This window comes from Callorhinus ursinus, unplaced genomic scaffold, assembly GCF_003265705.2.
Source record: "Callorhinus ursinus isolate GAN/ISIS: 27379988/994484 unplaced genomic scaffold, GSC_fseal_2.0 scaffold1, whole genome shotgun sequence".
Taxonomy (NCBI): Eukaryota; Metazoa; Chordata; class Mammalia; order Carnivora; family Otariidae; genus Callorhinus; species Callorhinus ursinus.
In genome coordinates, this window is record NW_027397063.1 from 110,817,141 (window position 1) to 110,840,309 (window position 23,169).

The 23,169-nt window shown below is 36.6% G+C and overlaps 1 protein-coding gene across 2 annotated transcripts in view; it reads right to left on the minus strand.

The window, feature by feature from the left end:
* The window catches only part of RASA2 (RAS p21 protein activator 2), a 124,425-nt gene that overhangs the window by 53,640 nt on the left and 47,616 nt on the right, over window positions 1-23,169 (minus strand). For both annotated transcript variants that reach the window (XM_025881310.2, XM_025881302.2), the window contains exons 5-6: window positions 21,683-21,759; window positions 870-953 (exon numbers count right to left, since the gene is read on the minus strand). In XM_025881310.2, coding sequence (XP_025737095.1) covers window positions 870-953; window positions 21,683-21,759 — 161 coding nt within the window. The remainder of the gene's footprint in view (window positions 1-869; window positions 954-21,682; window positions 21,760-23,169) is intronic.

Consider the following 23,169-nt stretch of genomic DNA (forward strand, 5'->3'; position numbering starts at 1 on the left):
TGTGCTCTCTCTGTCTCATTCTCTCTCTCAAATAAATAAATAAAATATTTAAAAAAAAAAAAACAAAAAACAGGACTTGGTTGTTTGCAAGTGTGTAACAGAACTCACTAGAGATCTTTCTTTCAAAGCATTCACTACTTTGTGTCATAAATAGCTATTTAGCATTTATTCTTAGAATCTTAATTTGGTAATTCTTAAGTCACATTTTAAAACTTAAAAATCTAATAATAATTTGCTCTCCTACTCTGAATTCTGAACTCCAGGTTACAAATAGAAGCCAACCACTGATCATTTCAATGTAATGAAGCATCTACTGTCAAAGAAGGAAATCATTTGTTAGGCCCATATACATATTGAGTCTTCAGATCCAGAGACGTTTACATTTCTGGATTAAAATCAGTGTACTTATGGTAAATAAAGGCATGTTTGAAATTGTTTAGAGGTAAAAAAAAAAAAAAATCTAATAATAATTCAATAAACATTACCTACCAATGACATGGATGGAGCTAGAGCGTATTATGCTAAGTGAAATAAGTCAGTCAGAGAAAGAGAAATACCATAATATGATTTCACTCATATGTGGAATTTAAGAAACAAAACAAATGAGCATAGGGGAAAAAAAAAAAGAGAGAAAGGCAAATCAAGAAACACTGACTCTTAACTACAGAGGACAAACTGTTGGTTACCAGCAGGGAGGTGGGTGGGGGGGTGGGGGAAATAGGTGATGGGGAGTAAGGAGCGCACTTGTGATGAGCACTGGGTGATGAATGGGAGTGCTGGATCACTGAACAGTACACCTGAAACTAACATTACAGTGTATGTTAACTAACTGGAATTTAAATAAAAACTTAAAAAAAAATAAACATTACCTAGAAGGGCCCACTAGAGAAACTGTTGCATAAGGGTCACAGCTTTGTCCATTTATGAGAGGCAACCCATGGCATGCCATGATGCTAAGAAAGAATAAAAGAAAGTTAACATATATTCAAGTTTAACAACATAAAGCATTATTTTTAAATATAAATTAATATATTCAAAGGGTTAAAACTGTTTTCCACAAGTCTGCAGAAGTATGCCTATATACCACCTACCCCAAATACATCTATCTATACTGTGCACTTATTTATGCTATATTTCTGAAATGGGACTTAAACTAGATTGCCACAATCAGTACTTGGACTACCAAATAATATGTAGCACACATCCCCCCACTAAATATCCAGCAAGGCCCAATCGTGGTTTGACAATATATTAAAACTGCTGTGGCTTCTAAACAGGAAAAGAATGTGGTGTGAACCTTAAAGGAGAAACTACAAACCAAGCTAGATCTATGGCATCACATCCTCTGCTAAAGCATGAATGAGAAACAAGGAAACGACTGTGGTTTCCACTTAAAATCTGATTCATAAATAGAGGGCAAGCCTCACACAATTCTGGAGCCTTTTATTCTGATTCTCAGTAACAGCTCCTATATCATTCTGCAGGAAATGTTTCAGAACTTAAAAACCAAGGTCTTCTAATCCGATCTATAGGTAAAGTCACTGGTATTTACAGAGGACATAGAATCTAACTTAAAGATCTGCTCCCCACATTTCCTCACTCAATATTTAGTTCATGAATTTAGTTTAACATCTAAGGGTCTGCATTTTGTAATGTCTATGAAAAACTCATGAGAGTTGCTGAAAAGTATTCTTTGTTGAAAGATGTGGGCTATTGAGCAACATCCTTATTTCTCTCCACAACCCACAGATCATATATGTGGGTGAAGTGCATATGCTGTGCTGCCAAGTAAAGAAATAAATGATAATATGACTCATTTCTATTAAACTGAGTATCAAAAATCAAATTTTAAAAATTTCTGAAACTAACCAAAGAAAGCACAGGCCAAGATAATAATTCTGGTTATTAATGTTAGGTTCAGGTACAGTCAAATTTTCCAACTATATACCGTTTGAAACTTAACAGTCCTCAGGCTAAATCTCAAAATGATACCTGGTTTTTATATAGCATTTGTAGTTTACCATGTATTTTGACAAAATGTATCTAATTCCCACAACTGCCTTTGAGAAAAAAGCACCTTAAAGAGGAAAACAAGACCCAAAAAGATCATGTGACACAGTAATAAAATAAGGCTAAAGAGGTAATACTACTTGTACAAAGTGGGCCAAGACCCAACTTCTACTTTCTTAACTGTTTCTAAAGTCCAGTGTCTTTCTACATTCCCTACTGCACCTGAATTTATTGTATTACTCTCCTTGTAATACCAGATTTATCTCATGTAAACACTAATTATGAAAAATCTTAATTATAGAAAGTCACTATAATTTTATGAAATATAAAAAAACCTAAGAAAAATGCAGTTCATTATACAAAGACTTCTATAAGAATACTTCACAACGCAAAAGAATGATGTCCATAAGCCAGAAATATGAATCTATAAAAATCATCAGAAGTGGTCTTAACTTTTAAATGTAAGATAGTTTTAAAATTGTTTTGACAAACTCAGTATTATTAAATACAAATTATTTTATTTACTGCATGTCATGAAATATTTTTCTAATTACTGAGAATACAACTACTCTTCTAATCAGTGAACTAAGCAAATTCATATCATAAACCATGGATAAGCAGAAAACAAATGTTGAAAATGAGCTTAGTATACTAAATCATCTTACATTTTGTTTAAATATGACATTTGATATTACTACATTTTCTAGAAATTGCAAAGGAAAATAAATTTAGTCCAAACTTGTTTAAAATATAGAATGACCTAAATCTCTTCCTTGAGGTTTTGTTGTTGTTTTAAACTAGAAGACAAGTGTTAATGTCTATGTACAGCCAAGATGGAGTAACAGGGAAAAGAATTACCTCCCTGCCTGAAATAACCGGGGGCGGGGGGGGGGGAGGAACAAAATTGGCAGTGCAGGACACTGATCTCTGAGGGGAGAAGAAATGAAGTGGGCCCCTAACTGTCCCAGCTTACTGCTAGAGGGAGAGTTGTCAGTTGGCAACTAGAGTTCCCAAGGCAGAGTACCAGAGAAAAGAAAAGCTGCACAGAAAGAAACCTCCAGAGAGCTGTAAGAATCCCTCTGGGGTCATTAGCTGAGTGTTGATAAGCATATACGTGTGAGGAAACTGAGGCTAGGGAAAGAATCATTTGAAAAGAGCAGAGGGCCTTCGGCTTGGGTTGTGATCCTGGGGTCCTGGGATCAGGTCCCGCACTGGGCTACCTGCTCAGCAGGGAGTCTGCTTCTCCCTCTCCCTCTGCCCCTCCCCCACCAACTCATGCTCTCTTGATTGCTCTCTCTCTCAAGTAAATAAATAAAATCTTAAAAAAAAAAGAGCAGAGGGAACAATTCCTGAAGCCCACAAATGGCTAGCATAAGGTCCTACCAGCCATATTATGAAACCTGGTAATTCACAGATGCTGCCTCATGACTGAGAAAACATAAGTCCTAGACTAAAGGCTGTTCTTATTCCATCCATCAAAGTTTAAAAGCAAACCACAAAAGAATGAAACTGTTTCCAAGTTACTTAACTGGGTCCTCAAGTGTACTGATAAAAATATAAAAATATCCAGAAACTTCGTAATGTCTAGTATCAAACAGAAAATAACCAGGAACACAAAGAATAAAAAAAAAATAGGAGCCAACATATCTCAATAAACAATAAAAATCTCAAACAACCTAATCTTATACACAAAGGAGCTAGAAAAAGCAGCACAACAAAACTCCAGTAGGAGGAAGGAAATAATGAAGATCAGAGGAGAAATAAATGAAATAGAAACTTAAAAAACAATAAAACATATCAATGAAACCAGGAGCTGGTTCTTTGAAAAGATCAACAAAATTGATACACCTTAGCTAGACTCCCCAGAGGAAGAGAGAGGGAGACAGAGAGAGAGGACTCAAAAACAAAATCAGAAATTAAAAGAGGAGAAATAACTGACACCACAGATATAAAAGGATTATAAGAAAATATTATGAAAAATTATACACTAACAAACTGGACAACCCAGAAGAGAGAAATTCCTAGAAACATGTAACGTTCCAAAACTGAATCAGGAAGAAATAGAAAATTTGAACATGAACAGACCAATTACCAGCAATGAAATTGAATCAGTAATCAAAAAATTCCCAACAAACAGAAGTCCAGGACCAGATGGTGTCACAGGTGAATTCTATCAAACATTTCCAGAAGAATTAGTATCTATTCTTCTCAAACTATTCCAAAAAATACAAGAGATAGGAAGGCTTCCAAATTCACTCTATGAGGCCAGCATTACTTTGATAACCAAAACCAGATAAAGACACTACAAAAAAAAAGGGAACTATAAGTCAAAATCTCTGATGAAAGTGGATGCGAAAATCCTCAACAAAATATTAGCAAATCAAATTCAACAATACATTAAAAAAATCATTCATCATGAACAAGTGGGATTTATTCCCAGAATGCAAGGGTGGTTCAATATTCACAAATCAATCTACATGATATATCACATCAACAAGAGAAAGGATGAAAACCACATGGTCATTTCAAGAGATGCAGAAAAAGCATTTGACAAAGTACAATATCCATTCATGATAAAAACCCTCATTAAAGTAAGTTTAGAGGGAACATACCTCAACATAATAAAGGCCTTATATGAAAAACCCACAGCTAAAATCATCCTTAATGGGGAAAAACTGAGCCTTTCCCCCAAGATCAGAAACAAGACAAGAATGTCCACTCTCACCACTTTTATTCAACATAGTACTGGAAGTCCTAGCCACAGCAATCAGAAAACAAAAAGAAATAAAAGGCATCCAAATTGGTAAGGAAGAAGTAAAACTTTCACTGTTTGTAGATGATATGATACTGTATATAGAAAACCCTAAAAACTCCACCAAAAAACCAGAACTCCTAAATGAATTCAGTAAGGTTGCAGGATACAAAATCAATATACAGAAATTCATTGCATTTCTATACACTAATAATGAAATAGCAGAAAGAGAAATTAAGAAAAAAATCCCATTTACACTTATGCCAAAAACAATAAAATACCTAGTAATAAACATAGTCAAAGAGGTAGAAGATCTATATTCTGAAAACTATAATACATTGATAAAAGAATTTGAAATGAAGGGGGGAAATCGGAGGGGGAGACGAACCATGAGAGACGATGGACTCTGAAAAACAAACTGAGGGTTCTAGAGGGGAGGGGGGTGGGGGGATGGGTTAGCCTGGTGATGGGTATTAAAGAGGGCACGTTCTGCATGGAGCACTGGGTGTCAACGCAAACAATGAGTCATGGAACACTACATCAAGAACTAATGATGTAATGTATGGTGATTAACATAACACAATAATAATAAGAAAAAAGAATTTGAAGATTACAAAAACAAATGGAAAGATATTCCATGCTCATGGATTGGGAGAACAAATATTGCTAAAATGTCCAGGCTACCCAAAGCAATCTATACATTTAATGCAATCCCTTTCAAACAACAGCCTTGTTCACAGAAGTAGAATAAATAATCCTAAAATTTGTATGGAACCACAAAAGACTCCAAATAGCCAAATCAATCTTGAAAACAAAGAACAAAACTGAAGGTACTGCAATCCCAGATTTCAAGATATAGAGTACTGGCACAAAAAAAGACATACAAATCAATGGAACAAATAGCCCAGAAATAAATCCATGATTACATGATCAATTAATCTTCGACAAAGGAAGCAACAATATGAAATGGGAAAAAGACAGTCTCTTCAACAAATGGTGCTGGGAAAACTGGACAGCTACATGCCAAAGAATGAAACTGGACCATTTTTTCTTACACCATATACAAAAAAAAAAAAAAAAAACAAACCTCAAAATGGATTAAGGACTTAAATGCGACACCTGAAGCCTTAAAAATTCTAGAGGAGAGAATAGGCAGTAATTTCTCTGACACTGGCTGCAGCAACATTTTTCTAGGTAAGTCTCCTCAGGCAAGGGAAACAAAAGCAAAAATAAAATATTAGGACTATATCAAAATAAATAGCACAGCAAGGGAAGCAACCAACAAAACTAAAAGGCAACCTACTAAATGGGAGAAGATATTTGCAAATGAATATCCAATAAAGGGTTAGTATCCAAAATACATAAAGAATTTATACAACTCAACACCCAAAAAACAAGTAATCCAATTTAAAAATGGGCAGGGGGCGCCTGGGTGGCTCAGTTGGTTAAGCGACTGCCTTCGGCTCAGGTCATGATCTCAGGGTCCTGGGATCGAGCCCCGCATCGGACTCTCTGCTCGGCAGGAAGCCTGCTTCTCCCTCTCCCACTCCCCCTGCTTGTGTTCCCTCTCTCACTGTCTCTCTCTCTCTCTCTCTCTGTCAAATAAATAAAATCTTTAAAAAAAAAAGACATGCACAGACATTTCTCCAAAGAAGACATGCAGATGGCCAACAGACACATGAAAAGATGCTCAACATTACTCATCATCAGGGAAATAAAAATGAAAACCACACTGAGATACCACCTCACATTAGTGAGAATGGGTAGTATAAAAAACACAAAAAACAAGAACCATTGGCAAAGATGTGGAGAAAAAAGAACCTTTCTATACTGTTGGTGAGAATGCAAACTGATGCAGCCACTATGAAAAATAGGATGGAGCTTCCTCAAAAATAGAAAAATAGAATTATCATTTGATCCAGTAATTCTACTACTGGGTATTTACCCAAAGGATATGAAAACACTAATTTGAAAAGATATTTGCACTCCTTATGTTTACTGCAGCATTATTTACAAAAGTCAAATTATGGAAGGAATCCATCAATAGATGAATGGATAAAGAGGTAGTATATATATACAGTAGAATATTACTAAGCCATAAAAAAGTATGAAATCTTGCCATTTGCAACAACATGGATGGATCTATCTAGAGGGTATTATGCTACATGAAACAAATCAGTCAGAGAAAGACAAATACCATATGATTTCACTCACATGAGGAATTTAAGAAACAAAACAAAGAAGCAAAAAAAGGACTCTTAACTATAGAAAACATAGTGATGGTTACCAGAGGGGAGGTGGGTGGGGATGGATGAAATAGGTAAAGGGGATTAAGAGTACATTTATCATAATGAGCAATGAAGAATGTAGAGAATTGATGAATCACTGTATTGTACACCTGAAACCAATACAACACTGTGTTAATTACACTAGAATTTAAAAATAATAAATTTTAAAAACTATACTCATATGTTCATATATTGTATATCTCTATAGAGATACAGAAAACATTAAAAAAGTTGGAACTCTAGAGATGAAAAACACATCTGACATGAAAAAACACACTGAGCAGGATTAACAAAAGATTGGATATGGCAGAAGAAAAGACAAATAAACATGAAGACAGAGCAATAAACACATTAAATGGTCTAAACACACCAATTAAAATGCAGAGGTTCTGCTCTGAAAAACAAACTGAGGGTTCTAGAGGGGAGGGGGGTGGGGGGATGGGTTAGCCTGGTGATGGGTATTAAAGAGGGCACGTTCTGCGTGGAGCACTGGGTGTTATGCACAAACAATGAATCATGGAACACTACATCAAAAACGAATGATGTAATGTATGGTGATTAACATAACAATAAAAATTTTTAAAAATGCAGAGGTTCTGGTTATAAGAATGGAAAAATACATACTAATACCAATCAAAAGAAAGCTGATTCTATGGACAACAACCCAAAATGCCCATCAGTAAGGGTCTGGTTGAATAACTGATAGTAAATCTATATGGTGGAATTCTATGTAGTTGTGAAAAAGAATAAAAGAGAATTATTTCAAGAGACAAGGGCACAGTATTTGACTCTGCATCCTTAGAACAAATATAGTAAGACCTTTTAAACTTTATTCAGTAACCTCACTGCCAGTGGTAATACTGGCTTTATTTTGAATCTATTCTCTGTATTTTATAAGATAATAATAATTATGTTAATGTTGTCAGGGATTAAAATTTTCAATGTAAGAGGAAAGAGATACAGTATAAAGTCAAAAATCTTATAATATTAAACTTAAATTAGAAACATGAAAGAAGGAAGGAAGGAAAGAAAGAGAGAAACAAAGAAAAGCAGCCAAAAGGAAGAAAGAAAGAAAGAGAAAGCAAGCAAGTTAGCATGCCAGCCAGAGAGGCTATATTAATATCAAGCAAAGTAGATTTCACAACAAAATATATTCCCAGGGATAAAGTGGGTCATTTTATAATAGTGAAGAATTCAATTTATTAGGAAGTTATAACAATCCTAAATGTTAAACTCCTAACATTAGAGCTACAAAACAAATGAAGCAAAAACTGATAGAACTACAAGGAGAAATAGACAAATTCACAAATAGAGATAGCAACACCCCCTCTCAATAACTGATAAAGCAATTAAGAATGAAAGTTAAATAAGACTGTCAACCAACCTGACATAATTAACACTTATTAAAAATACTCTATCCAGGGGCGCCTAGGTGGCTCAGTTGGTTAAGAGTCTGCCTTTGGCTCAGGTCATGATCCCCAGGTCCTGGGATCGAGCCCTGTATCAGGCTCCCTGCTCAGTGGGGAGTCTGCTTCTCCCTCTGCCTCTCCTTCTGCCCCTGCTTGAGTGCTCGCTCTCTCGCTCACACTCAAATAAATAAATAAAATCTTAAGAAAAAAAAACTCTCTCCACCTAAAGCAGAGAACACATTCTTTTCAAATGCACATGGAACATGTACCAAGATTAAATGACACTTTGTGGCCAAAAAACAAGTCTTGGCAAATTCAAAAGTATTCAGACCATACAAAATATGTTGACAACAGAATTAAATTAGAAATCGACAGCAAGAAGATATCAGGAAAATCCTCAAATACTTGGAAACAAAATAACTCATGATATATATCCATATATATATAAATAATCCATAGGTTGAAGAATAAAAGAAAAACTGTAAAATATTTTGAACTGAATTAAAATGAAAACCCAGCATATCAAAATGTGAAGGATGCTGTTAAAACAGTACTCAGAAGAAAATGGATAGTACTCAAAACCTACATTAGGAAAGAAGAAAGGTTTTCAGTCACTGTCTTCAGCCTCCATCACAAGAAAATTTAAAAATAAAAACGCAATGAACCGTGGATCACTACACCAAAAACTAATGATGCATTGTATGGTGACTAACACAGCATAATAAAGTAAAACTAAAAAATATAAAAATAAAAACAAATTAAACCTAAAGTAAGCAAAAATAGAATGGGAATCAAAATAGAAAACAAAACATCCAAGAATCAATGAAATCAAAAGCCATTTTTCTTTTTTTTTCTTTTTTAAGATTTTATTTATTTATTTGACAGAGAGAGAGACAGCAAGAGAGGGAACACAAGCAGGGGGAGTGGGAGAGGGAGAAGCAGGCTTCCTTCCCGCCAAGCAGGGAGCCCGATGTGGGGCTCGATCCCAGGACCCCGGGATCATGACCCAAGCCGAAGGCAGACGCTTAACGACTGAGCCACCCAGGCGCCCCGAAAGCCATTTCTTTAAGAAGGTCATTAAAATTGATAAACTTTAGCTTGACTGATTAGGAAAAACAGAGTACAGACACATATTACCAGCATCAGGAATGAGCGACATGACATCACTACTAAGTCTACAGATATTAAAAGAATAAAAAGGAGTAACTTGAACAACTTCATACCAAACAACTGGACTACTCAGATTAAATGGTCAAATTTCTTAAAAGATACAAATTACCAAAGATGACTGTAAAAAAATCTAAATAGTTACGTATCTATTTAAAAAAACTAAATTCCTGGTTAAAAACCTTCCTGCCAAAAAGCAAACAAAACAAAAACACTTGAGGCCCAGAAGGCTTCGCTGGTGAATTCTTATACTATTCATGTAAAAAATAAATTATATAATTTATATATATTAATTATATATTATATATAATATATATTAATCTATATATATATTAATTATATATAAATTATAAATTGGGGGGGGAAAAGAGAATACTTCCCAATTCATTCAATGAGGCCATTATTCCCAATTCCAAAACCAAAGACATTACAAGAAAACTATAGACCAACATCCTACATAAACATGGATACAAAAAACCTTAACAAAATTTTAGCAAATCAAAGCCAACAACATATAACAATGATATAACATATCATTGTTACATAACATCAACATATAACAACAGGTAACAATGATAATACAACATGACCAAGTGGAGGTTGGTTTAACGTCAAAAATCAGTCAACAAAATTCACCATATTAACAGATGAAAACAGAAAAAGGATAAGATCATTTGAATACCCATCCCTGATAAACATTCTTAGCAAACCAGGAACAGAGGGGAGCTTTCTCAACCTGATAAACAACAGCTATCATCACGCTTAATGGTAAAAAAAAACTGAATGCTTTCCCCCTAAAATAAGGAATAAGACAAAGACGTTTGCTCTCACATCTTCTATTCAACATAGTACTGGAGGTTCTAGCCTGTGCGATCAAGCAAGAAACAGAAGTAAGAAGTATCCAGACTAAAAAGGAAGAAGTTAAACTGTCTATTCACAGATGACACAATCATCTACACAAAATCCTATGGAATCTATACACAAGCTAGTAGAACAAATCAGTGAATGTAACGAGGTTGCAGAATACAAACTTTTTTAAAAATTTCTGTATACTAGCAACAAACAACCATATATTCAACTTGTTTTTCTCCCTCTTAACCCTCCCCTCCCCACCAGGTTTTTTCCCTCAGTCTGTTTCTCTAATATAAAAACCACTGCCTGGACTTCAAGTCACCCAGTACCTATTTAATTTTTCTGTTTGTCTTTCCAAATGTTTTGACCTCCCTTTCACTCCTCACCCTACTGAAATCTACTTTTTCTACATTCATCATTCTATGGAAACTCTCCTCATTAAAGTCCCCTGAGTGTTAAATGCTATCCATATTTTTCAGGGCTCTTACTTGATTTCTTAGCTGCATGAAATACTTCTGATCACTCCCTACTGCTTTAAAGACCCCTTCTTTCTTGGTTTCCTTGGCCTTCACTCTAGTAATTTTCCTCCTATCACCTGTCTCCCTCATGTTTTCCTCTCATGCTATTATACTTCTACTGCTGGATCTGTTCTCAGTCAGCTGCTCTCTTTGCACTATATAACCTCCCTGTAAGGTTGTTTTTATCACATCTATTCTTATGGCTACAACTACCATCAACTTTACACTTCTATATGAGATCTCACCACAAAGTTTAAGATTTTTATATCCAAATGCCTGATGGAAATCCCTACCTAGATGTTTAAGAACAGCTAAAACTCAGCTCATTACCATCTCTTATTAAAGGAGCTCCTCTTATAGAATTTTCTCTTTATTGTAAACTCCACCACCTACCCAGTAACACAATCTAGAAATCTAGGAGCCACACTCAGATTCATTCCTTCTTCTTCCTCACTTTCTGTATCTACTCAGTTAAGTTTTAGTGATTCTACTCTTTAAATATTTCTTCATTTGCCCTCTTCTCTCATTTCTGTAACAACTGTTCAGGTGCAGAATCCATCATCTCTCACTTGGATCACCCTAACACCCTTCAAATTCACCTCCCAGTTTCTACATTTACTGCTGTCACAAAATCTGTCCATATTACTCTATTGTCTAAAATCTTTCAAGAATTCCATGAGCTCTTGTAAGTTTTTTAAGTTCTTATGGTACAAAAGAGCCTCCAAGATCTGGCTCCAAGCCTATCTCACCAGTATCTGACCAATCTATGAGCTTCATATGCTCAGCAACATCAAACCGCTTTTAATTATTCTCCCTCCCTCTCTCACTATGTTTCTTCTTCCATACTTTTGCCTATATTGTTCTTTCCTTCTGGAAAAAAAAATCTCACTTTTTCTAGGTAAGCTACTTTCTATTTAACCTTTAAGAAGACAAATGTTACCGGGCGCCTGGGTGGCTCAGTTGGTTAAACGACTGCCTTCAGCTCAGGTCATGATCCTGGAGTCCCGGGATCGAGTCCCACATCAGGCTTCCTGCTCAGCAGGGAGTCTGCTTCTCCCTTTGACCCTCTTCCCTCTCGTGCTTTCTATCTCTCATTCTCTCTCAAATAAATAAATAAAATCTTTAAAAAAAAAAAAGAAGACAAATGTTACCTTCTTTCTTCATTTAGTTGTTCTGAAGAGTTATTTAGTGCCTATTAGTGCCAGGCTCTGGGGGTGATGAGGTGAATAAGACAAATATGTTCCTGCTCTCATGGAGCTTAGAGTCTACTTGAAATAACAGATGACAAGCAATAAAGAAAAAAATAATAATTACAAGTAGTGGCAAGTGCTATGAAGAAAAAAAGAATAGGGTGCCCTATTTTAAAATAAGTGATATTTAAGCTGAAACTTCAAGGATGACAAGGAACAAGCTAGAAGAAGAATGGGCATGCCAGGCATAAAGCACAGCAGGTGTATATCTCTGAACAGGAAGAGTATGTCACATTTGAGGAATTGAGAGAAGGCCAGTGAACATATGAACAAGAGGAAGCATACCACAAGATGAAATCTGAGAGGCAGGCAGCATCAGAACATGGGGGATCTTATGGGCCAAGTTAAAGGGCTTGGGTCTTACTCTAAATGCAATAGGAATCATTAAGTATTTCAGCAGGGGAATGACATGACCTAATTGATGTTTTAAAAGACTGCTCTGGGTTGCTATGGAGGAAATGGACTGCAGAGAAGGCGGCCAGCTAAGACTACTGAAATAGTCAAGGTAACAAATGGTTGCTGGTTTGGGGTAAGATGTCATTAAATATTAAAAATTAGAAAATTCAAGAAATATTTCATATAACCAATAAGAAAGGGATCCAATGTATGGGGGCAGAGGAGAAAAGATTTTAAATGATTCTCAGGTTTCTGGCTTAGGTAATGAGGCACATGGCGGTTCCAACTGCTAAGGCTATAGGAAGAGCTACGCAGATATGACAGGCAAGGCTTCGGTTTCCAATGTGTTAAATTCGCAATGTGGTGAGACATCAGAGCAGAACTGCCAAAAAGACAGGTGGGTGTGTGAGTGCAGAGCTCAGAAAAAAAAGACCTGAGTTAAATGCACAAGGTATAGACGATTTTTTTTAAGTTATTTTGAAGTGAGTTCTGACTTTCAAAAACTTGCAAAATAATATATACAGTTCCTGTATACCCACCACCCAGTATTAATATTTTGTTTAACCAGAGTAAAATCATAGAAACAGGAAAATAACACAGATACGATGTTAGTTAATGATAATATTAATTAATCTTCTGAACTCTACTCCAATTTTGCCAATGTCCTTTTTCTGGTCCAGGATGCAATACAGGATCTCACACTGCATTTAGCTGTCATGTCTTCTTAGTCTCTTTTGTCCTAAAACACTTCCTTAGTTTTTCTTCTTGGACCCATGATCTTGCCAGTACTAGCCAGTTCTTTTGTAGAATATTCCTTCATTTGATTTTGATGTTTCCTCATGATTAGACTGAAGCTATCCATGTTCGTGTCTTTCTCAATGCATCAAAATAGGAGGCTGGATATCTCATTACCAGTGATATTAACTTGGGTCACACAGGTAAGCTGGTATCTATCAGACATCTTATGGGGAGATTCTTTGAGACTACGCAAATATGCTGTTTGTCTTCATACTTAGGCCCACTTATTTAGCATCCATAGATGATTTATCCCTGCGCTAATTATTATTGTAGTATGCCAATGTTGATTTTCTATTTCCATCATTTGTCCTACACTCATTAATTAGAATTCTACTAAAGAAAAAGTAATCCTTTCTCCCCAATGTGTTTATTTGTTTATTTATATATCAGCATTGGCTCATGGACATTTTATTCTATAGCACTGCCTCATGGATTTATTCTCTAATTTTCATTATTTATTTTGATGCTCAAATTGTCCCAGGTTGGTTACCTGGAGCTCTTTCAAGTTGGCTTCAATGTCCTTTCTACATGTCATTATTATTATTATTATTGTTATTAGCACTTTCTTACTTTCTGACTCCACAGATGCTCTAAGCTCATCTTGTATTTTCCCATGTTCAAGTCCTGAATCAGCCAATGCTTAAAAAAAATTCAGGTTCTTTTTATTGGAGTAGCTCTAATATCGTAGCCATTTGCTACATGTGGCTATTTAAACTTTAATTAAAATTGGACAAAATTAAAAATTCAATTCTTTAGTTGCACTAGCCATAGTTTAAGTTTTCAATAGCCACATATGACTAGTGGCCACCGTATTGGACAGTTAAGTTATAAAATATTTTTATCACAAAAAGATCTACTGGACAGTACTGACTGGAGAATGATATTTAAAAACCAAGGTATGGATGCTATATTCACTGCTACTGGGCTGACATTGCTTCTAGGCCTTCTGTGTGAATAGAGCTAGTACACACACACACACACACACACAAAAATCAACCCTGTATCTATTAAGACAATTTTACTTTGAGAAGTCTGCTTTCAAAGGAGAACAGAGAAATGAGGATGGTAGCTGGGAGAGTCAGATGGAGATGAGGTCTGGGGAGGCATGCCTTTTAGGATAGGAGATCCTAGAACATGTCTTACATGTTGATGAAAACAATCTAAAAGAGAAGGGTGAAGCTGCTGAAACAGAAAAAGGAATAACTGAAGGAACAAAGTCCTTGAGTAGGGGAAATAGAAAGAATCCAAAGTTCAGATAGAAGAATTCACCCCCAATAAGAGACGGGGCACCTCCTCTACTATAATAATGTAAGGACAAAAAGATGGATGCTAATACAGGTTTGCAGATTTAGATTCAGGAAAATGTGACCAATTTACAGTCTATAGTGATGGAGGATCTCACAGGTGTTACTAGAGAAGCACAGTAAAACTCCAGGGAAGTTTTAAGTACCCATGCAAGGTCTGTGATCATGAATTTAAAATAAAATCGTCTGTGTGATTTTCTCCAGCAATAATCAGGTGTAGACTGAATGCAAAGGAAGAGACTGAGTTCCTTCACACTAGGATTGTTCCAGATAAATAAGATGGATGAAGAAAAGAGCAAGGAAGTTAAGGAACCTGCAAGAAAAAATGATTATAGTGATAGATCATGGAAAACGACCTAGAGGGAACTGAAAATAAAAGCAGGTAAGAATGTGGTAAAGATTGATGGACAGAAGTCTTACTGAAATTTAAGAAATGCTGCAGTGGGGAGCTTCCAGGTCTGGAAGATAGTAGTAACCTCTAGGAGATGAACATTTCCACACATTACCCCCCAACTGTAAGTTCAGCAAGTGGCACAAAGAAAACAACATATAAAACTACACCTGCAGCATTACTAAAGAACAGAGAATACCATGCGCTTCAAAATACTTCTAAAAGTTGAGGAATCAATAATAAATTCCACAAAACTGCTAGTGGAGCTCTGCTACTGCAGGCCAATGAGCATGAACCATGGAGATTTAAGTGAAAAAGAAGAGAAAGAAGGAAAGAATACAGACCACCATATACCCATATGCCTATACTTGTGAACATTTATAGCAGCTTTTTTTTTTAATATTTTTATTTTTATATTTTGACAGAGAGACACAGCGAGAGAGGGAATACAAGCAGGGGGAGTGGGAGAGGGAGAAGCAGGCTTCCTGCTGAGCAAGGAGCCCGATGTGGGGCTCGATCCCAGGACCCTGGGATCATGACCCGAGCCAAAGGCAGATGCTTAACAACTGAGCCACTCAGGCGCCCAGCAGCTTTCTTTATAATAGCCTCAAACTGGAAACAATCCAAATATCCATCAACTGGTGAACAGATAAATGGAACACTACTCACGAAGAAAAAAAAACTGGTTTCCAGTTCCAAGTCAAGATGGGAGTAGATGCATGCCTCCCTAGTCCTCCCACTAGGTATAGCTAAAAATCTTGGGCATTAAATATATAACAAACATAAGAATACTCTGAAAAGTGAAGAGAAGTAAACCAATTAGAGATCTTGGAACCCAAGGGAAGACATGGGAGTGAATTCCCTGAGATTTTTTTGTACTTTATATATCTCAGACTGATTGCTAGAGAAGCCACCAACCTGGAACAACACCAGTGGGCACGGGCAAAAAATGCCCTAAGAAAAAGCCAGCTCTCTCTAGCCAAAGGACCAGGAACTGGACAGCTTAGCAAGACAGAAACCATTTTTAGACAATAAAAAAACCATTTACTCTAATCAAACACCATGAAAAACACTGTGGCTCCAACCAAACCCCTATCAACAAAAACCAAAGGCTGAGGAGAGAGCCTAGACTTCCACCCTTAACAAGCTGTAACAAGCCCCTTCCCCCAGTAGTGTCTCTACTGACACTAGAGACACAGTAGAGACCACCTGAGGAACCTGGATTTTCATCCCCACCTGTAGCAATGAGGCACTCCTCCCCCTTCGTGCCAGGGTGATGTCAGAGAAGGCTGAACAGGAAAACAAGACCTTTACCACCTACAGGGGTAACTACCAAATCCTCTCAACCATCATGTCAGCAGAGGCCACAATGTAGCAGTAATGAGGCACTCCTCCCCATCCCAGCCAGAGTGGCCGCTTTAGAGGACTAAAGGGAGCCTAAACTACCACTCCCACTCAGCAATAATAAGGAATTCAGCTCACTCTTCCCCCAGGCTTATCAGCAGAGGTGGAGTCAGGAACCTGGATTTCTATCTGTACCTGACAGGAATGCACAGGCACTCCTCTCCATTCACCCACAGAGTGTCAAGGAGTCTGGCTAAAACAGAACACTTAAATAAGATCCAGAGTTTCATAACTTAATACCCAAAATGTCTGAAACCACTCATCATACCAAAACACCAATCTTCAGCTTTAAATGGAAAAAACAAAAACAAAACAATCAGCACATGACAACACTGAGATAACATGGATGTCGGAATTATCTGGCAAAGATGTAAAAGCAGCCATCATAAAAATGACTCAGTGAGGGGCGCCTGGTGGCTCAGTCGGTTAAGCGTCTGCCTTCGGCTCAGGTCGTGATCCCAGGTCCTGGGATCGAGTCCCGCATCGGGCTCCCTGCTCAGCGGGAGACCTGCTTCTCCCTCTCCCTTTGCCTGCCACTCTGCTCACTTGTGATTCCTCTCTCTCTCTCTCTCTGTCAAATAAATAAATAAAATCTTAAAAAAAAATTCATTGAGCATTTACAAACACATCTGAAATAAATGAAAAAAAGTTTCAGCAAAAAAATAGAAAGTCATCAAACATATAAAAGATATGAAGAACCAAATGGAAATTTTGACACTTAGAACCAAAACAAGAAACCTGATAGATGGGCTCAACAGCAGAATGGAAGGAACAGAGGAAATAATCAGTGATTCTTTACCCAACATGAACAGAGAAAACAGACTGGGGAAAACAAACAAACAAACAGAGCCTCAGGGACCTGTGGGATTATAACAGAAGATCTAACATTAATGCCATCTAAATCTCAAGAGGAGAGGAGAAAGATGGCAGGGCTGATAAAGTATTAGAAGAAATAATGGCTGAAAATTTCCCAAATTTGGCAAAAGACATAAAATACAGACTCAAGAAGCTGATCAAACACCAAACAGGATAAACCTAAAGAAATCTATGCCAAGATACCTCAGAGTCAAACTGAAACACATAGAATACCAAAGACAAACTATTGAAAGCAGCCAGGGAGAAAAAGCACATTACCTGCAAAGGAAAACAATTACAGTGAATTAAAAAACCATAAAGGCCACAAGGAAGTGACATATTTTTCATGTGCTGAAAAAGAAAAACTGTCAATGAAGAATTCTATATCCATTGAAAACGTCCTACAAGAATAAAGAAATCAAGACATTCTCAGATAAAGGAAAACTAAAAGAATGTGTCACTTATAGACCTACCCTAAAAGAACGGTAAAAGGAGATTCTCTAAACATAAAGACAGTGATAAAAGAAGGAATCCTAAAACAGTAGGAAGGGAAAAAAGAATATGGAAAGAGCAAAAATATGGGTAAATACATCTCTGTGCTTTGCCTGAAATACAAAGGCTAGTTGAAGAAGTAGGATGTAAAAAATAAAAAAAATAAAAAAATACAATGAACTTAGTCTTCCCTTCTTTTCTAATTTTCCTAAATTGTGTTAGATGGCTAAAGCAAAAATTGTAACACTGATGTGGTTCTCAATGTACACAGGGAAAATATTTAAGACAATTATATAACAAATGGTGGAGGGTAAAGGGATTTAAAAGAAGGTAAGGTTTCTACACTTTATTCTAACCAGTAAAATGGCAATACCAGTAGACTACAATAAGTTATACAGGTACAGTGTAATACCTAAAACACCACCAAAAACCATACCTAGAAAAACTGTACAAAGAGATATACTATAGACAGAAAAACAGTACAGATAAATCAAAATGGAATTCTAAAAATATGTTCAAGAAACCCAGAGGAGGGGCGCCTGGGTGGCTCAGTTGTTAAGTGTCTGCCTTCAGCTCAGGTCATGACCCCAGGGTCCTGGGATCGAGCCCCACGTCGGGCTTCCTGATCGGTGGGAAGCCTGCTTCTCCCTCTCCCACTCCCCCTGCTTGTGTTCCCTCTCTCACTGTGTCTCTCTCTGTCAAATAAATAAAATCTTTAAAAAAAGAAAGAAAGGAAAGAAAGGAAAGAAAGAAAGAAAGAGAGAGAGAGAAAGAAAGAAAGAAAGAAAGGAAAGAAAGAAAGAAAGAAAAAGAAAGAAAGAAAGAAAGAAAGAAAAAGAAAGAAAGAAAGAAAGAAAGAAAGAGAAAGAAAGACTCAGAGGAAAAAGAAAACAGGAAAAAAAGAAAACAGAACAGAAAACAAACCAAAAAATGGCAGCTTTAAGCTTAACACATCAGTAATTACACTGAAAGTAAATTCTACAAATTCACTAAATAAAAGATTGGCAGAGTGGATTTTAAAAAGTGACACCCAACTATATTCTATTTGTAAGAAATTACACACAACTGGATGGATGTGATTGAAAAAAGCCTATCTCAAAAGGTCATATATGGTAAGACTCCATTTACATAACATTCTTGAAATGACAAAATTATAGATCTGGAAACAGATCAGAGGTTGCCAAAGGTTACGGATGGTAGTGGGGGAAGGAGTGGGTGTGACTAAAATAGTATGGGAGAATAAGGGAGATCTTCATGGTGATAGAATAGTTCTGTATCTCGATTGCAGCGGTTACCACAAATCTACACATACGATAAAAGACGTAACAATATGCTGGACACTGCACAATGTCAATTTCCTGGTTTTTATATTATAGTTTTATAAGATGTAACCATTGAGGGATACTGAGTGAAAGGTACACAGGACCTCTCTGTACTTTGCAATTTCTTATAAATAAATCTATGATTATCTCAAAAGAAAAAGGTTAAAAAAAAAAAATCAAACTGCCAGAGTTCAAACCCAGACTCTGTTACTTCCTGTGTGAATTTGGGCTTATTTAACCAATCTGCGCATTGTTTTGTCATACAACAGTATCTATACCAAGTTATGACAAGAAGTAAATTAAGGGGCGCCTGGGTGGCTGTCATTAAGCATCTGCCTTCAGCTCAGGTCATGATCCCAGGGTCCTGGGATCCAGCCCCGCATAGGGCTCTCTGCCCAACAGGAAGCCTGCTTCTCCCTCTCCCACTCCCCCTGCTTGTGTTCCCTCTCTTGCTGTGTCTCTCTCTGTCAAATAAATAAATATCTTTAAAAAAAAAATAAAAAAGATAACTATTGATATGTGCAGCAATGTGGATGAATCTCAAAAGGATTATGCTAAGTGAAAGAAGCCATTCACAAAAGCCTACATATTACAGGAATCTGTTCATACGACATTTTGAAAAAGGCAAAACTATAGGGACCAAAATCAGGTCATGGTTTCCTGGTGCTGAGTATAGGCAGAGAGACTAAACACATCTCTGAGTAATGCCTTTTGGTAGAGTTTTGACTTCTGAAGTCATGCTAATATTCTACATATTAAAAAAATAAAAGTAAACAACAAGGATGGGGGAAAAAACATTAAACTGACTGTAAACAAACCAAAACAAACCAACTATTTCAAATGTTATAACATAACCAAAGTGAGCAAGGGAGGGAATGGTGGAAGGGACTAATCCGAACACCTTCACTATATGCTCTCAGTCTGGGGGAAAAATGCTACAAACGAATCTTGAGCTGTTTTTAGTAGGTAAATCCAAATTGAGAAACATTCAAAAAAAACAAATGGCCTGTATTCTTCAAAAAATCTCAATAACATGAAAGATAAAGAAAAGCTACAAATTATTACTGGTTAAGGAGATTAAAGCGACATATAAACTAAATGTAATACATGATCTTGGACTCGATCCTTTCTTGCAGAGAAAAAAATATCTTAAAGGATATTACTGGGACAGTTGACAAAAGTAAAATATAATACAACTGCAAATTAAAGTATTGGAATACAAAAACTATACATTATACTTTTATTATAATAATGTTAAGCTTCCTAAATTTGATAACTGTACTAAGAGTTATTTAAAAGAATATTCTTATTCTTAGGAAATACACACTATTAATAAGGATCATGATATATGCCACCTTCTTTAAAAGTTAAAAAAGTAATATTAAATATATAGCAAATATAAATAAGTAGAGAGGGGCGCCTGGGTGGCTCAGTCGTTAAGCGTCTGCCTTCGGCTCAGGTCATGATCCCAGGGTCTTGGGATCGAGCCCCGCATCGGGCTCCCTGCTCCGCGGGGAGCCTGCTTCTCCCTCTCCCACTCCTCCCCCTGCTTGTGTTCCCTTTCTCGCTGTCTCTCTCTCCGTCAAATAAATAAAAAAACCAAGTGCTTAAAAAAAAATAAAAAATAAAAAATAAAAAAATAAATAAGTAGAGAGAAAGGGAGAGGAAAAGAGAGAGGGAGAGAGACAGGGAAAATGCCTCAAAGGAGCTGGGGTGTTCATAATAAGGATAAGAAATTATAGTCTGGAGCAGCAATAGTAGAGTAACACTTACCCCACTCTAAGGTAAGTGGGTATGGTAGAAAACAGCCTCTAACTGAGAAGGCAGTAGAGGAAACAGTAACTCAGGGGATATTCAGGTTATCAGTTAAGACAAAGAAAAAACATTCAGAAGAAGTCAGGGATATCCAGTAGTTTGCTGGTAACACAGGAAAAATCTGGGTGGAAGAGAAAAGGCAGAGGATTGGGCTCGGAAATCTGCATTTCTAGAGCAGTTAGAAGATTAGTCTGAACCACAAAAAATGACTTGAGGGCAAAAGGGGAATTTTAAAGTAGGTAAGAATCGATACTGGTACATCCCAAGGTATTCATTTAGTTTTTGTCCCAGGGTTCCTAATGCTCAGCTCTGTGGTATCAGCATCTCTAGAGGCCCTCCACCAGGAAGCCTTTCCAACTCCACCCTGCCAGGGAGTTAGATATGCTTAGCTGGGGTCCTGTAACAGCCTACTGCTTATCTCTATCATTTAACCCACATTCAATACATAAGGTTGAATGAATTAATGACCGATCATAACATGAGTAGAGTAGATATGAGAAGACAAACTGGAAATCAACTTAATAAAGGAGTGACACAGCAGAGTTTCATTTCTCAAAAAAAGTTTCTGAAGTATATAAAATAAGGTGGTGTCTTAAGATTCAAAGAATACATGATGGAGGATTATTTCCAGCTGATTTTGGTAAAAGAAATATGCTTACTGTACAACAAGCTGCTGGCACACAGTTCCATTCTCTGTTATCAGTTCATTCAGTTTTAATTCAAGGTGAACTTTACCCTATAATGAGAAAAAAAATGGTCTATTTTACTGACAAAATATTAAAGGTAAGTACTTTTTCCAACGGTACCAGTAATATTTAGCTGTTCACTAACTAAATTTTAGTGATTCCTAGCACATGGCTTTGCCCACATTAAGTACTTGTTAAATGATGAATAACCAACAATGCAGATCTAGAACTCAGATGCTTATATCAGACATGGTACTCCAATCTAAGAATTTAATGCCCAGTTCAAAAAGTATTTATGAATCTCAATTACCATGGATAAAAAAAAAAAGATGGCACTTATGTTTTAGGAAATTTTGAAATGAAAGCAGATTATAAAATGTAGAATGTTTTTTCCAGAAAAGATAAACCATCAATAAGAACAGAGGCACTACCATTAAAGGTCAAGAGAAATCATATAATTCTAAAACAATAAGACTAAGTTAAAACTAGTAAGATTCAATTTGTCAACACTTTTCTGAAAATTAAAGATTTATGGAATATCTGCTATATTTTAGTAGGCACTGTAGGACTGGGTAGGAATCAAAAGATGTATAAGACACAATCACTGCTCGTAAGAAGCTCATAGTCTAGTTGGAGAGACAATAAATAAAGATAACAATATATGATCCACAGCACTGATGAAAAAATGGGATACTGAAAATACTTTCTTCGATAACTTTTAATAAATGGATTGTTAAAAAATTCAGTATCATAAATTTAAAGCAAACTATAAACTTCTCATGAAACAGAAGTTTAGGAACAATATAATCTAGAGCTTGATATTTCCACCCTGCCACTGGCGATGAGCAATTCTAAACTGGTTATGAGCAATTCTAAAGTGGTTAAGATCAGTCCTGGATTACCTCCACCCAGCTGACAAAACAAATTCCCACAGTGGAGATTTCAGGGGTGTGATGTCTAGAGGCTGATGACATAAGTAATTTCATCAGAGGTAGGAAAGTTCATTATCAAGTCACTATTCCTCTTTGGAACAACCCTTTTCAGACATTCTTTCACAGGAATCTAACGTGAATCAGCTCCACTATTTTATGGGGGTTTGCTCTATAAAAATGAATCTCAGGGCGCCTGGGTGGCTCAGTTGGTTAAGCGACTGCCTTCGGCTCAGGTCATGATCCTGGAGTCCCGGGATCAAGTCCCACATCGGGCTCCCTGCTCAGCAGGGAGTCTGCTTCTCCCTCTGACCCTCTTCCCTCTCGTGCCCTCTCTCTCTCTCAAATAAATAAAATCTTTAAAAAAAATAAAAAATAAAAGAATGAATCTGAGGTCCACTAACTACAAAGCTCAGGGTTAGATGGATACTGAGTGAGGAGCAATAAACGTTGATTGATAGATCTCAACGCAAAAGTCTGCATGAGAAAGCTAAGCTCTAAAGAAACAAAGGCCACAGTAGTAGCAAAATC